The sequence below is a fragment of the Lampris incognitus genome, chromosome 15, assembly GCF_029633865.1.
Source record: "Lampris incognitus isolate fLamInc1 chromosome 15, fLamInc1.hap2, whole genome shotgun sequence".
NCBI classification, from domain to species: domain Eukaryota; kingdom Metazoa; phylum Chordata; class Actinopteri; order Lampriformes; family Lampridae; genus Lampris; species Lampris incognitus.
Window position 1 is genome coordinate 21,794,911 of NC_079225.1, and position 17,654 is coordinate 21,812,564.

Here is a 17,654-nt window from a genome sequence, read left to right on the forward strand (position 1 = left end):
CTCCATCTGTCCCGTCGTCTCAAGTGTAAACGTAATAACAGTTTCCAGTGCAATTGCACTGAGTCCAAAAACATCATGCACCAACACACAGAGTAATCTGTTAAAACAAGCTATAGTCTACACCAAAATTAAAACAAAGAATATTTCCCCGTTGACAGATCACAATGGATGATTTCTAAAGCATAGCTCCTTAACTCGATGTCATGTCAAGTAAAAAAAAAAAAGTTTGCTATAACACATTTAAAACGATCTGCAAGTCCATATCACACCCCCAGCAAAGCAAGCAAAACTCACGGATTTGGATTTTCTTGGGGTCGAACTTGGGCACGTCCCTCTGCAGAGCCTCCAGGCGTCCCTGTAACCTGCGGGATCTCTGGAACACCATCCCAGCCTCCATCTCAATCCCAAGGAATATATCGCTGGCATGTCGGGAAAGGTCCGAGAGTTGGCGAATCATGCTGGTCATGGTACGGCAGCTAACGTCATCCAGAGACATGAATAAAACGGGTTTCCGAAACTTGCGCCCTTCCACCACAACGTAGCCCCCATCTCCCCCCGGCGCCCTGCCATCCCTCGCCGTTAACCTACTCATGAGCCGCGGCTCAATGGTCCTCTGGTGAAAGGGCATGTTTGGTTTTTTGTTTTTTTTCAAATAAACTCCGGCGGGATCGAAAGACTTTTTTAAAAAATAAGAAAATAAAACACCGTTCGCAACCGGACAACTTTAAAACCCGCGACAATCTTCCGTTGCTGGTATTGTTTGCCGGGCGATATAACCCTTACATCCCGCCATATTTTCTTTTCAAAGGGTGCGAGTTTTGTTGCACTCCAGACGTTGCTCCCAAGTCTATTCAAATTCTGCGAGAGAGCAGCCGGCTGGAAAACACACACACACACACATACACACACACACATACACACACACATACACACACATACACACACATACACACACACACACACACACATACGCTCTCTCACACGCTCTCTCACACAACCACGCCGAGTAGGGAAAGTAGACGGGAAAACCCGGCAAACCGCAACCACCTGTAGCGAATGGAGTTGGAGCCGGAGTGCATGTGCGTTCGCTGTGGAACGGATGGACCGTTTACCTGCCTCCTTCACGCCCAGAGGACCGGCTATATACATATAAAAACAGGACCGGATCTTTTCGATTTATCCAGCCGGACTTTCTAGCAACCTGCAAAACAAAAAAAAACACGATAAAGAAACAATTTCATAAATATTTACCTTAAAACAACAACAACTCTGGACCCCAAATTATCTTCACACTTTTACGGTTTTATTATATGCGTGTTGCGGACATTTATGACCGAAGCCAACGTCCGCTATCCAGCATTCCTGGCGTCACTCTTTGAATTTCAGAATAGTAAATACTGCTGAGTGGGTTTCTGGCTCAGTAAAAGAAAACGGGCCAAAAGTTCAGCGATAGATTCCTCCTGAATATAATTTGGTTGTCAACTAAAGTATATCCAGCTGGCAAAATAGGCCCAATTTAAACGGCGCCGCACTTCAGATGCCCCCTGGTGGCTCAAAGTGGACACGGCGGCTTCGGAGGTCACATATGGGTCTCCCGTTGCTGCAAATCAGGATGCTTATGACGTTACACACATTTCCGGTTGGGTCTAATGTTTCCATAGAAAGCGTTATCATTTCAAAACTAGCTGGAAAACCTCAAGTTCTTTTTCTGCTTATGTCCCCTGTGGCAATAGCTGTTTACTCAACAGTACAGAGGAAAAGAGCTGACACAGCGGTCCCCTTGGCAAAACAAGCCTCATTTAGTTTTAAGTGGCTAACGCTATGCTAATCTCCCTTCGGCACAAAATGTGTTTATTAACAGGAAAAGCCACATTTGGTTGACAAATTTGGCACCAGAAAGAAAAAAGACAATTTTGCCGTCCCAGGTGTAGCTTGAATTGTCAACTAAGTGCTCTTTTATTGCATATTTGTGTTTCCCCCTTTCAGTGTGCACATGATTTAAAGGTAATGGAGGACGAAAGGTCAACATTGGAGGAATCAAAGGTTTCCAAACAAAGTTACACCCCAGCATACCGTGATAGTAACAAGCACTGACTTTTCAAATAGCTAAAAAAAAAATAGTTTAAAAAAAGAGAGAAGCAAGCTGTCTAGTAGAGATGAACATAACTTTAATCAAGATTAAATATATGCCCAAAAAGATCTTCAAACTCAAAAGAGATTCGAACAAGTCAAAAGTAATACAAAAAGATGAGCTTTTCTTTCATGTCAAGAGTCTATCACTTTTACACTTGCTAAGAGAGTTCGGGGCTTTCATTTGGGGTAAAATGTACATATATATCTCATTCACCATACTTTACAGTGCATTGATTCTCGAACCCATGGCCTTCTTCCACATATGAAAACCCACAAATAAACCCATTCATAGAATTATTTACAAACAAGGCTTGAACAATTTTGTCTCAACACCAAATGGTGAGTAGTGAGTACTTGAGACAATTGGACATTACATATCAAGAGATAATGAGTATTTCCAATCTGCTTACATTGACCAGTAGCCTTGCCAGCTCTGCACGGGCAGAGGCGCAAACATTTGACTTGGAATTAGACGCAAGTTTAAAGATGCACCCATGTGTCTTTAAACTGCAGTTGTATAGCCTAATAAAAATGTACAACAAACCTCAAGACCACCAAACAGGGTCCAAAGCCCAAATCACAATATATTTCCATTCAACAATAATCTATCAGGATAAGATAGAGCGCAACTCGTACAGCCCTGCTGACAGTGACTTCAGGTGGTAGGGTGTTTTTGTTTTTTGAATTAGTGATGCACAAAGCATGCAAACTCCATGTGAGGTGAAACAATAAGGGGGGAAAAAAACGCTAAACTGTGGGAAAGAAATAATAAAAAGCAAAAAAAAGAAGCTGAAATTTAGCTTTTATGCTGTGTTGGATGTCACAACATAATTAGTAACCACTCCACCCAAGACACGAAAATAATTCTAGATCATCTCAATTTATTAGCGATACCATATTTGAGATGACAAACTGAAATCACTTCATTTTGAAGAGAATGGTACAGAATCAGGGCGTGTTTTGGGTTACAGATTTTAAAACTCTGAGAGACATAACAGTGACATGTGCGCCCCCACCCCACCCCACCAACTCACACACATACACACACACACACCACCCCAAACTAAGGTGGAAAATATCAGTTATAGCCATCGGTTATGTGCCAAAACATGACACAGCGTCTCCAAATGTCAAACGGCACAGATGGCGGTCAACAGCGGGAACTTCTCCGTCAATATTAAACACTGGAGATGTTCCTTTGTACCTCCGACGGGCTTTTTTTTCCTTGCCCCCCCACCTCCTCCTCTTTGGATGAGAGGAGCTGTAGTTGGCTCATCGTGTGACTTAGTCGTCATCCTTCGGTTGATCAACATCATGTTTGAAAACAGATGTAGTAAAAAGAAAGGTGGATGCACTGAGGTAACTACGTGGAGGTGAAATTAAGTCAAATGGCATGTTTCAGACACAAAAATGATGCCTGCATTAACACAGAAGGGAGAGTAATAAATATTTATTAAATGCTTTGCTTTTAGACACACTCTAGTTTTATTTTCTATCCCACGCTAGGATGTTTGACTTAATGAGGCTACAAGGCTTTCAAACTTTTCTGTGTTGGTGTCATTTTATACTTTCTCCCTTATAATCCTGAATAACTTTGGAGCCCCACTTCAACCATGAAACTGCCCTGTTGTCCGGGCCTCCTAAGCTCAGTCAGGAGACATCAATCCCCCAAAGAATCCTATAAACTACTCCCAGTGCACTAGTGTAAATCTGAGAGGACTGCATCAAGTGATATGGATGAGAGCTAAGTGGAATCAGTCTGGTGATAAACTTGGAAAAATACTTTTTTCAATCAAGACAGTTCTCTCAGATTTGTGTAGGTGCGCCGTGGGCAAGGATAAAGAATATGGAATTTCTATTTTACAACAAAAAGTATGAATGACTGTGTACATGAGTGCGTTTCATACTGTCTCTGTGTGTGTGTGTGTGTGTGTGTGAGACCCAGCAACAGTTAAAGTGGGACTGTCCCTCTGTGGAACAAAGGCATAGTGTTTTGTAGTGCATCAGTTCCACTGTTTGATTATTCAACATCAGAGTGACTCCTTCGGTAGGGCAAGCCACCACTACTGCCATCCGTTAGGAAACTTCAGTCTGCAGAGAGCTGGTCTGGCCAGGTTTCAGCTTGAAGTTATGAAAGCGTCACTCAGGGCATAGACAGCCGTAAGGCCACAGAGGATGACACAAGCTGGACGTTAACATGGAGGGGGCTAGGGTGGATAGTAGTAAAACACAACATGAGAGAAAAGTCCTACAGTTTGGTCTCTAGATGAGCGCAGAGAGGACAGGGGGCACACACACATCCAGGAATACACCCTCTCCTTCCTAGGGCTCAATGAGAGGCTCTGACATGGGTGTATCCTGGTGCACATATACACACATCATTCATCCATCCAATCACTCATACATGCTGTATCCTGTATAAGTCCCGGCTCTGAACTAGGGCTCCTGGTGTCTCTTTGTCGCCCTCTGGTGGTCCGGAATACATCTAGCATTTTTTTTTGCCTTAGAACACAAAAACACATGCTACAGTAACACACACACACACACACGCACGCACGCACGCACACACACACACACACACACACACACACACACACACACACACACACACACACACACACACACACACTCTCTCTCTCTCTCTCTCCCTCTCTCTCTCTCTCCTTGGCTCCCCTGTGTCTGAGTTCAGGCTTATCTGGTGTAGTAGACTCTGTAGTATACACTCTTAGAGCGCCAAAGTGAGTAGGAGTTGTCAAATTTGAGCAAGTAGACTCCACGGCCAGGATACTGGTGGCTGCCAGCATACACCTCCTCGTGACAGTCCCGCCGGTACACCGGCACGATCTCATCTACCTGGGGCTTGCCCGCCTCTTTCTTGGCTTTCTCCTCCTCACTAGGGGGGTCACCTGGGGGTTGGAGAAAGACCAAATAATGTATGTCACTGAATGACTGACTGTCATATTAAACACTTAACAGCAGTGATTCTCAACCTTTTTTTTGAGCCAGCGCCCCGCTATCCATTATCCAGGTCCCTTACTGCCCCCCCCGCCCCCATCAATTAAAATGTAGGCTAATTGTCTTCCCCAGGGCGCCCGGGTAGCGTGGCGGTCTATTCCGTTGCCTACCAACACGGGATCACCAGGTCGAATCCCCGTGTTACCTCCGGCTTGGTTGGGTGTCGCTATAGACACAGTTGGCCGTGTCTGCGGGTGGGAAGTCGGATGTGGGTATTTGTCCTGGTCGCTGCACTAGCGCCTCCTCTGGTCGGTCGGGGCGCCCCCCAGAACGGCAGAGAGGGGGTGGAGCAGCGACTGGGACGGCTCAAAAAGAGTGGGGTAATTGGCCAGATACAATTGGGGAGAAAAAGGGGGAAAACTGAAGAAAAAAAAAAGAAAGAAAAAAATAATTGTCTTCCCCAATATGAATGTTGATTATAATTATGTGTTAAATCATTAAAAAAAAGCATGTAATTGAATGCCAAATAACAGATTTGATGGGAAGTTGAAATAGCATTATCGTTGGTTTCCCAGGGAGCAAAAAAGCCACGTGAACAGAAATTGCATTTATGGGTGTTAAACAATTGCAACGGTTAGAAATTATACATTCAGACTTTAATTAGGTCACATTATTGATCACAACAGCAGCCAATCAGAAAGCGGTAATTTTGCGCCGGTGGCAAACAAGAAACATTCTTAATTGTTCCAATGGAAAACAAGAGCAGCCTTCCAAGGAAATGTAAATTTGCAACCACGGTGATAGCCTGGTGTTCACGGTGTATCCTTGGGAGAAATGAGTGCTTTCAAGAGGACGAAACTCTGAGGATACCAAGAAAGAGAGTGTCCATTTTCCTGAGTTGACACAGTAAACGCCATGTTGGTGAAATTTTATTAGTGCTGTCAAAATTAACATGTTAATTTTTACAATTAATTTGAAATATTTAATGTTAAAAAAATTAACGCAATGAACATAACCACGTTTTGTTTACTTCCTGTGGCAGCTATGCAAGGCTGTTCCGAAGGCATATCAGAGGACCCAACACACAACGCCCATTTGGCCCCCATGACATTCTTGTGACATCGCAGCAGTTTTCTTGTCCCCCCCCCCATTTTCTCCCCAATTGACTCCAGTCAATTACCCCACTCTTCCGAGCCGCCCAGGTCGCTGCTCCACCCCCTCTGCCGATCCAGGGAGGGCTGCAAACAACCACGTTTCCTCCGATACATGTGGAGTCGCCAGCCGCTTCTTTTTCACCTGACAGTGAGGAGTTTCACCAGGAGGATGTAGCGCATGAGGATCACGCCATTCCCCCCAGTTCCCCTGCCCCCCAAACAGGCACCCTGACCGACCAGAGGAGGCACTAGTGCAGCGATCAGGACACACTCACATCCGGCTTCCCACCTGCAGACACAGCCAATTGTCTCTGTAAGGATGCCCGACCAAGCCGGAAGTAACACAGGAATGCGATCCCAATCCCCATGTTGGTAGGCAAAGAAATAGACCGCTACGCAACCCGGACACCCCACAGCAACGTATTTGGTCCCGTGGACAATGTTTTTGCGATGTTGTGCCTTGGTCGGTTGCAGACGTTATTTTTGGTACAGTCAATAACGTTGCCATTGTGCGCTCTTCCTCCTGTTGTCGGCACATGGAGAGCTGTCTTTTTCCCCCTAATCTGCTCCTCCCTAGACTGCTACAGTATGCAACCTTAGTTTCCGCTTTCTCACAGCAGTAGACTTTATTTTTTCCCAGCCCCCATCCCTGTATGGAGAATATTAGATATTATGGTACTACGCTGTGCCATTGGGATGAATATGGGTTTCTGTGATGCACCATTATAAACACGCAATGAAGGTTTTGAATTCACGACACTTTAAATTCAACTGGCACTTGAACATGGAATACATTTTTGTTGTTAATTATCATTTATATTAATACATACAAGAAATTATTGCAGTCTAAGCTGATATTTAATTTTAATGGCCTTGGTTTGAAATTCAACTGGCACTTTAACATATAGGCTTAGGGTTTATATTTCTGTTAGTGCATGTAAGAAATATGCCTTTCAAGCTGACAGACAATTTTGATGGACTTGATGGTTTTATTGGAAATCTGTAGTTCACAGGCCAGAACCTGTGTTCAAAGTTAAAAAAAATGCTATTAGGGTCCGTGTTGGTGTAGCGGTCTAAGCATTGGCTTTGTGTCGATGCAGTTGCCCTCTGGGGACCGGGGTCTCATCAGATCCGACTACGGCCGGATCCGATGAAGCAGCAATAATTGGCAACGCTGTCTTCGGGAGGGGGGCGGAGTCGGCTTATGTTCGTCACATGAATGCGTCTGTGTGTGTGTCGGAAAAAGCAGTGGCACGGCCTGGATTCGCCTTGTCATGAAAGTGTCGAGGTGTCTCCTTCAAGACTGCCGGCCGGAGAGATGCAGTTGGCGAACGCATGCAGTACGAGGGTGGGTGTTTGAATTAGAATAGGGAGCGATTGGCCACTAAATCGGGAGAAAAAAGGGAAAAATCAGAAATAAATTTTGAAAAAAAAGCTATTAAATAATAATAATTGAATTTAACTATACTTCCTTTGTGTTGATTCTATACTAACTCTGTTATTTTACATTTAAATATCCATTATTACAAGCTTAGTCTTAAGAAAAAAAGAGATTAATCACAGAAAATCGTGCAATTTAGTTATTTCTTTTTTTAATCGATTGACAGCCCTAAACTTAATAGATGATCCCAACGTCCCGTTCCCAGAAAAATGACAGAAACACTGATGTGAAGAGAGTCGTTGCAATGGAAACGATACATCATCTCATCTAGTGGCATTGATGTAAACTGGCAGGTTTTAAAATGTTGCAGACCACATTCTTTTGCAAGTTGTTGGATGTTTCAACTCGTCTGATCGTGAATCTTTGGTGTAAACTCGCCATAAACAAATACCCCCCAGGAATACCTCAATGCCCCCCTTTTCAAAAATACTGCTTCCAGCACGCCCCAGTGTTATCTGAATGCCCCCTGGGGGGTGGTTGAGAAACGCTAACATAGGGAAATTTCACTGATTTTGTGTACGTACAATCAGTACTGAGTAATGTAGCAGACTGAAACAATAAAGTCTTCACTATGTACTATATTGAATGAGAAATCGGTGTTCTGCTCACAGAGTCTTTCCCACAGCACCCACACGAACCAGAATGCATTGCGCGCAAGCTTCTATATCGTCATCCATAAAATCTTCTGCACTAGTGTTGTGGGACATCACTTACACCAACGGAAACATTGCTTAGTCGAGAGAATGAGGATGTGTTTTTTGAACAGCGTCTTTAAAGTAGATTAGAGTATCAGAAACTCTGCTAGGCTGTAGTTTTTCCGGCGGCCAACTGATGTTCCGGTATGTTGCTTGGCAGCCGGAAAAAAAACTTCGTTTCACTGCTGCTCTGAAGATGCAGACATGATTGGGAACAACTGTAGGTATTCTTCATGTGCTATTCCTGTCGCAGACAGACAGAGATAAGGTTGAAAATCAGTGAATTTCCCCCTTTAAACTAAACAGTTGAAAACACACTTAAAAATTTAAACAGTAACTAGAACACAGCACAGGCTGAGTGACATCAGACATAACACCCAACCAAGCTGAGTCGAAGATTTGTTCCAAAGGAAGAGCATTGGCATGGATGTCAACAGTTGACGTACAATTAAATATCCCACTGTCAGTCTCCTCACTGCACCCACTCCCAACGCCTCACCTTCATCATCCTCGTCCTCGTCGCTGGACTCGGACACGTGCACGCTGACTGAGGCAGATGCAGCATCCGTCCACTCGAAGAAGACACCGAAGCCAATGTCATAATAGTCGGTGGCGAACTCCCAGAACAGGTAAGAGCCCTCTTCATGGGTGGGCACTCGCACCGTCACCACCTCGCCACGGCCCACCGTGATCACACTGTCAGCATCCTGCCGGATCTTCTCCTTGAAGTCCTTGATCTGTGGCCGCGTCCACATGGAAGGAGCTGCGATCACCGGTGGGGAGTCTGCAGCTGCCAGGGTCACATGGAAAGATGGGGGTTGAGGACAAGAGAGAGTGAGGGTGAGCGGAGTTGAGGATACAAAGTCAACAGCCCATTAATACATTAAGAAGTATTAAGATACCTCTGGTATTACAACAGAGATAACATTTACGACTCTAATAGGTCAGTGCACAATGTTTAATTTTGTTTATTCAGCTGCCATGTGTGGACAGGAGTTGCAACAGATCAACACACTCGCCAATATGGCTAAATGCAATTTTGATCAGTCCTGTGGTGCTTTGAGTGACTTAATCTTTGATGCCTTTTGAATATACAATTGAGGTTACATATAGGTTTTTGCACTTAATATGGGTGGCATGGCTCAGGAGGTAGAGCGGGTCAACCAGTAATCAGAAGGTTGCTAGTTCGATCCCCAGCTCCTCCAGAGACCGTGTCGAAGTGTCATTGAGCAAGACACTGAACCCCTAACTCCTCCTGATAAGCAGGTTGGCGCCTTGCACGGCAGCCTCCACCATCAATGTATGAATGTATGTATGAGACATACATTGTAAAAAGTGCTTTGAGGTGTCGTTAAGACTAGAAAAGCACTATATAAATGCAGTCCATTTACTTAATAAATTCTAGTTACCTCCTTTATAAGCCTGCTGTAGAGCAAGTCTTACATCAACATGAAAATTATTGATTCTTCCGGGTTACTAACAAATTCCATCAGCACAAGTAATGCTGTGTAAAACCACAGGACAAGAATTTCATCAGTATATATTTGTGTGTGTGTGTGTGTGTGTGTGAGTGAGTGAGTGAGTGAGTGAGTGAGTGAGTGAGTGAGTGAGTGAGTGAGTGAGTGAGTGAGTGAGAGAGAGAAAGAGAGAGAGAGAGAGAGAGAGAAACATGTGCATAAGCTCTGGTTTAAATTTAGTCCATGACAATATTAAAATCATCTGTCAGTAACAATATATTCACTTGGTGAAGGATGCTGGTTTGTTAGTTGGAAACAAGCCAACAACCTCCATCATTTTTGGTAGAAGTGCACACTCATCTGTCAGCCAGAAGTGGCTAGCTGTTACATAAACCACACAGTTGACTGGGTAGATCCTGTATCACTTGTCCCTGTTCATCTCGTTTCTGCCCTTCAGGTCACAACCACAAAGAATGCACAGGGATAGAATTTCTGCTCTGGAACAAGGCTTGTTTGTGTTTTGTCAGTATACTTTGGTGCTGTGTGTGTACCTAATTTTTTCTTCTAAGTTTTTCTTCTGAATGAAGTGAACATGTGATCGTAAGACCAGTTCTTTGAGAGTTCTACCAACCTAATAGAGGTCCGTTCTCTGACACTTCCTCTGCTGGCTCTGGTTCAGGCTCCCTGTCCATGCTCTCTGAATAAGAGTCTGAGTGGCCCCCATTGACTGTGGGGGCTTCTTCGCCAGCTGGTGGCGATGTCGCACACAGTGGCACACCTGCTGTGGCTGAAACCAGGACAGGATCACTGCTGCTGCAGTTGTTAGCCTCAAGGGTGGCCTGCACCACTGCATCCTCCTGCTGCTTCTGTAAGGCTGCCTGGTGTGAGAAGTAGAAGACACTAACTAAGACCACTGTAAACAAGGACAAGAAGATAATAAATAAGGCACAGTTCTTTCCAAATGCCCCGTCTTTGTATACATATTATCTCTCTGTCTCTTATCCTGGAGCATATAAGCTGTGCTGCTCTCAGCTACAAGAGTAAAAGTAAAATGATAGTCCAAATTATTTAGCTTGCAACTATGAGCAAGATTAATAATTATGACTAACTGATTTGATTTCCTACCAACCATTCTCAAGACCCACTTAAACCCATTCAGGATCTCAAAGGAAAATTCCCGCCTATACCAGCACACAATGAGCGGAACGAAGGAGGGCATTCTAGATAGGATGCCAGTCCATCACAACGCTGACGCACTCAGTGACTTACACACTTTTCACATGTCGGGGCAATGTAGAGTCTCTAATTCACTGAAACCTCCAAATGGCTTTGGATTGTGGCAATATGTACAGTGTTACATCATGCCAATAAACCCATTTGAATTTGAGGGAAGAAACCCACATGAACACAGCAATAAAATGCAAACAACGCAGCAGGGCTTGGATTGAACCCTCATGATGTGAGGCAACAGTGCTAACCACTAAGCCACCGTGCCACATCTTATATAAATGTTTACCATTTTAAACTACAGTAGGCATTTTAAATAGAACAAAAAGTTTAAATATTTGCACTACAAATCCATCCATTCCTTCCTCCCTACCTGTTGCTGGGCCAGCTGGACCTGGTAGAGCTGCTGCATGTACTGCTGGTAGTGCTGCTCTTGTAGCTGTCGGATAAGACCCAGCTGTTGCTCAGCGCTGTTGGGGTACTGCTGGGCAGCGTACTGCTGGAACTGCACTGCTGTCTGGGCATTCAATGCTGCCATGATCTGTTGTCTGGGGATTGAGATTAGGAGCAGATGAGGGTAGAGGAGAGAAATTTGTCCTTAAATTAAAAGTCAATAGTGGGAAACAGTCCCCCACTCCCTTTGTCAGATGTTTCTGTACCAGTGAGCCAGTGAGGTGTCCTTAAAGCTAGGTTAACGCTAGAAGACTTTCCCAAAGACCTTCAGACCTAGCCTTCATTTGCATAATTGTAAGACTTTTCAGAACAGTCACAGCATGCTCCCACGACAGGCATTTGTGTAGCGTGACACCTGGAGCAATTCAGTTTTAACTCTCGTAATGGTAACTTAACTTTAACTCTTAACACAAAATCAAATCCGTTTGACTTTCTCGCCAGTCTCAAGGGCAGGCTCTCGAGTCCATGACAGTCAACAGCCAATGAGCTCTCCGACAGAAGTGAAATTCCGGTTAAAGTCAGAAGTCCTTTGCTCTCACAAAAACACTTGCGCAGCAAAAAGCAATGGCAGTCAAAAACAGACTATAAATGAATAATCTTTTTGGTCAGTACAAATAATGACATAAGCTTTAACAATAGCAACAAATAATTGCTTGTTCTCCATTGTTGTTTTGCACTTTGCAATGTTCCTTTCCTATTCTGGTGGACTGCACATTGATTGGCTACCTGAAAGAGACTAATTCTCTGTAATTCTTACCGGACATTATGAGGCTTGGATTCACTGTGAAGAATCTCAGGAGTTTTGCAATCCGTCACCCCCAGCTATTTCTAGTAGTTAAATAATGTGACATACTCTAGGACAGAAAGGCCAGCGAGTCATTGTCTTTGAGTGTTACGTGTTCTCTGACTAGAAATCTTGTCAAGTCATGTACTGTATACCAGACTTATATGACACTAAATTCCTGCCAGTTGCAGGTGTGTTGCTCTGTAGCTGATCCTGTGCGCCGACTTCCCTTTGGAGGGAACATGGGGGGGGGGGGGGGGGGGGTTAAACAAAACTAAATGTTCACTCTGGGGATCAATAAAGTATCACATTACATTAAGACAGCAAAAGAGGGGAGCCAGAGAAGAAAAAAAGTCTCATGGGAGTCATACTGTAGTTATAGCTGGCGTCAAGAATCTCCTTCCACTGGCCAAACAAATGTGTACAAGCCTGAATGCAATGATGTGTATGCACACACGCACAAACATATTAGCACACACATACTTCTGCTGCTCGATCCGTAGCCTCTCCTCCTCAGCCTGCATTCTTTCCTCTTCCTCCCTCCTCAGCCTCTCTTCCTCCTCACGCCGCCGTCTCTCCTCTTCCTGTCTTTGTCGCTCCCTCTCCTCCTCCTCCAGTCGCTGGCGCTCCTCCTCTTCTCTCCTGGGGGGTGGTAGGGAGAAGCAAGGCGTGAAAAGAAAATGGGGCGAGAAATAAATTCATTAGGAAACTGTTCTCAACCTTCTGTCAAAGGTCTGATGATGTGTGCAGGTTTGAAGCATTGAAGAAAAAGACAGCCGTGGGCACCCTGACAGTGTCCAGCATAAACTGTTCACCAAGGTGGAAAACCTGCCTTGCCAGCTGCATGAGATGTCTTACTCAGGGTACAAAAAAAAAAGCAAATGAAGTCGTCAGCACTCACAAATAAGTATGTTGTAGTGACCTACTTGCAGGTTAGATATTCACCATGCAGGCCAGAGACGGTCCCTTTAAGACAGTGGGCGGGGGTTAGCAAGGGGTATTGTGGGTAGACAGAAGGCTGAGGTTTTTAGCATAATGAACTGCTGACTTAAGAGTTTGTTGGAGGAAATAAACGACCCCACGGCTGTGTGGTCAAAAGGAGAAGTGGTCTCGTCTCCTTTCTTTCATCCTCCACAATGTAATGCTTTTAATAATGTATAGCAGTTACTTGTTACTCAGGGTTGTTACTCGGTAACAAACACCTTACCGTTTCCTTTCCTGCTCCTCCTTCTCGATCTTGTGCGAAGTGACATAGGGAGCAAAGAGGTTACAGCACTTGTTGAGGAGTCTGACAAACTCCACCATTGCCTCCTCCTTCTCCATATTCCCCAGCACAGCCCACTCTTTCCTATGGACAGAGCCAGGTGAATTGTAAAAATTATTGTTGACTTTTTCCTTCATTCCTCGTTACGAAATTATTTTCTGCGTGTTGTATCTATACCTAGCACAAATGACCAAAATTATATTTTAACATATTCCTGAACATTAGAGGAAACCGAATATGACTGATTAAGGCAACCAAAATCAAATTTTATGAGCAGGTTGAATTTTTTCACCATAATATCACATAAAAGACTATTTTATGATGGTGAATGTATGACAACAATCACTGTAAAGATGCTAAAGGTTTTCTTTTCTTATAAAAGATTTTGAGCAGACCCCTTTGAGTTATAAATTGGCTACAACAACATTTCAGTCAATAGACAAAATGCAATGTGCGTGTGTGTGTCTCTGTATTTGCGTTGACTGAGTCTGAGAGTTGACTGAGCAAGAGAAAGTTTGAAGAGTAAGTGCATCAGAGTCAATGAGAGGCAAAGGGAGTGAAAACTAATGAGTGAGCTAGAGAGTGGGACAACAGGAAATAGAGACAGACAACGAAAAAGCTTCACTCTACAGCCCTTTTCCTGGAACACAGCAGAGTGCTAATCCTGGAATAGCTGCCAGAGTGTAAAGATCATGTGTGTGGCATGCACACGCACGCGCACGCGCACACACACACACGCACACACACACAAACACACACACACACACACACACACACACACACACACACACACACACACACACACACACACACACACACTTACAAGGTTACCTGCGGTCATTGCCCAGGACATCAAAGAAGCCCACCTCAGGTGAGGCATCAGGGTTGTAAGGGCCTAGTAACACTTGTTTGTGTAGAGCCACCAGTCGAAGCTTCTCCTCATAGGTGGGATGGAAGGCCTTCCCATCTTTATCTGACAAGAGAATCACAGGAACGCTTTGATTCAAACAGCTCACGGTTCTTCATTGACTGAAAAGAAATGGATCTGTATTGAATACATCAATCTTTTCCACATCTGTAGTGGTGGTGCAAACACTGTGGATAATGGCTTACACATCACAGCACTCAACTCAGTGAATTTGTGCAACATTAAGCAAACAATTTTCATTCATTTCTACATATTTACCATCACATTTCTAACTACATTTTCCATCGTGTAAAGCAAGCTGAGTTACACCTATAAGTAGATCAAGAAACGTGAGGAAAATATGTTGATGCACGCATGAAGAAAAATAAGATCCAACATGAACCAGTTAAAACTACAAAGGGCAGCTAAAATCGTATCAGTCATAAACCAGTCTCAAAACCTGTTTGCACAGTGTCAAATCATCTGGCATAATCTGCTTCACAATAGGACCAACATTAAAACTGCCAGTTTTGCAAATGGCTCACTCTTGTTTTTGAAGGATGGTAAGACAGTAATGCAACTAATACAGCAGAATTGTTTTGCTTTTCATACTCACACAGCAGCCCAGGGGAAACATACAATCAATTTAAGAAATATCCTCTCAGACAATAAACAACGTGTAACTTTTGGTTCAGCCATTCTGAAGACCTCTGAAGATGGTGAGAGGAATGGACAGAGTTCCAACAACAGTTTTACTTTATTTACAAAAGTGTTTTATCAAAGTATCCTTCAAAGCAAGCACGGAAATAGCAGTAACATAACAACCCCAAACGCAGAAGTTGGAAGATCCATGAGGATGACTGCCTGTAACTGTTTCAGGAGCTCCACACTAGTTGGCCACCCCTGTACCCCAACTGGGAGATGTGCGTTTTTTAAGAAAATTTTCAAAACTTTTCAAGTGAAACTGCCTTCGAGAATGTAATCATGCAAAACCAAGAAGTTGGAAATGGATCTGCTCGTATCATTTCTCTGATTTACCAACCAAGTACAACAGCAACATGCAAACACTATCAACTGAAGGGAGTTAAATAAATACACGATTGGGCTGTAAAACCTAACCTGAGCAACGGAAGGGCTCGTTATATAGAAAGCATTTAGAACCGGTTCGAAGTTTTAAAAAAAGGGACTGGCACACACTGTTCATGCACGTTCTTCTTTTTAAACCCCTTCAGACTGACAAGGGTGATCAAATGAGGTGCGGGGCAGATTTGTGCTACCCGTTTACAGCCAAAGCGTCTCAACTCGAGCCAATGAATAGCAGCGAAGGGTGTGTTTTTGCCAACGCGACATCCACAAATCACGTAGCTTTTCATTCATTCCGTTCGGCTTAACTTGCTAACATGCTATACGCGGAGCAGTCCCATGACTTCCTGACGCATGACATGTCAAACTGGGCCGGGTTGTGGTTGTACTCGACACCAGACAGACGGAAAGAAAATGTCAAAATCCTCCCGAGTAACAGGGCAAAGATATGTGCATTCGAATGTCTGTAAACGCGGCTAACACAAGTTAGTATTGGGCTAAAGTGCGTCTCTTGTGTACAAACTGACAGTGGCTAGCTAACACCGCTGGTTACTAGCTTGTGTTGGCGGCTTTCTTGACAACACAAGCCCGGGCGATGACAGCAGCTAGTCGGCTACCCAAAACCACCCCAGGGCCTGGCGTGTGCATTTTATCCTACGATTTAAAGAGTTGGAAAGCTAGAGAAATGCCTGCACTCAACATTTTAAGATGCTGGCGGACGTTAAAAATACCTTTGAAAAATTTTAGGGCCATTCCGTAAAGCTCGAGTAAAGGAAAGCCCCATTTCCTCTCTATAGTGGATTTGGCAGTCTCGCCGTCCTCTCCCTTCTCGTCCCCGGCGACACCCGTTGGTTCGCCGGACTCGGCCCCCGCCGGCTCGGCCTCCGGTTCACCGGCCTGCCCCTGGTCACCCTCCGGGTCGGGGCTCAGGGTGAGGCCGTCGATGGAGACTTCGAGCCGGCTCGAACTGCCACTGTTGAGGTCGCCGCTCTGAACCTCTGTCGCCATCGTGCAGAATGTCAGCCGAAGCGGCCACGTACCTACTTCCGTTTAAGCCCAACGGAAGTTCCGGGAGCCTTCTCTTACAGATGTAAATAGTGACGTGGGGGCATTGCGTGGACGAGAAAACACACGAACGAACCGTGAAAACTGAAGATTTCATTTAAATAAAATATATATAAAAATTTTACCATCTCTGAAAATAACCTGTGGACTACAGACAAATATCAGAACGGAGAATGTCAGATCTGCACTTGCATTAAGTATTTAGTTTAAATGTGATAAATGAATTTTCTGAACCGTATTGTGGAAAGCAATAAAGTAATATTCAGCAGTTTTTTCCAACTGTCCCAAAAATTAAGGTCCCTCCTCACCTAGTTTCTTCTATGTGAAGCCCTAAAACTTTAATTTTAATCAAGTCCCTTTCTAAACCTAAACTGCGAGGCTATGTTTTATGTTTTTTATTCATGTTTGCATGAATAAATGTCACGCCATGTTGTGTAGCTATGCATTTTTTAAGTATTTGGTTGTTGTTTTTTTTACCATATGGCTTGTTTTATGCAAGTGGAGAACTCTGTAGCACTCTCAGAATTGCGTTTTATGAAAAATGGACTACAAATAAAAATTATTATTGTTGTATTTCAGATTATGTACATTCTCATTCCTCGGTGTTACACTGTCTGGTCTATTCAGAGGGAGAGTGCAATGTGAAAAGACAAGAGATGGCACAATAGTGTGAAATGCACTAAGGTGATTGGGAGCCGATGTCCCAACCACATCCTATTTCTGATCTCAACAGTATTCGTAGAGCTTTTAATCTTTTACTTCTTACTACTGGTGTAGTGGTGTAAGATGTATTTGTAAAATACCTATATGAGTAGTAGTAGGTTTTTCCCCCACTTTATTAACCTCATTTTGCAACATAGAAAATGGGTAAAACTGCATAAAAGAACTCAGTCCCGAGTGAAAAATAAATACATATCAGTGCAAAGTCATAGAAGCCTAATGGAATGGATTATTTTCATAATTTAGCAGTGTGCTATTGATTCAGCACTTTTGCGAGCAGGCTTTGTTTGTAGTCTTCAGCCCCAATGTTATTCTT

General features: G+C 43.8%; 1 protein-coding gene across 1 annotated transcript; it reads right to left on the reverse strand.

The window, feature by feature from the left end:
• Positions 1-1,841: 1,841 nt before the first annotated feature.
• Positions 1,842-16,587, reverse strand: acbd3 (acyl-Coenzyme A binding domain containing 3). Its single transcript, XM_056294386.1, has 8 exons — positions 16,285-16,587; positions 14,395-14,536; positions 13,507-13,647; positions 12,783-12,941; positions 11,436-11,610; positions 10,467-10,713; positions 8,878-9,168; positions 1,842-5,039 (listed from the first exon to the last, which is right to left on the reverse strand). Exons 1-8 carry the CDS (start codon positions 16,559-16,561, stop codon positions 4,825-4,827), a joined length of 1,647 nt encoding a protein of 548 aa, XP_056150361.1. The 5' UTR covers positions 16,562-16,587; the 3' UTR covers positions 1,842-4,824.
• Positions 16,588-17,654: the final 1,067 nt, after the last annotated feature.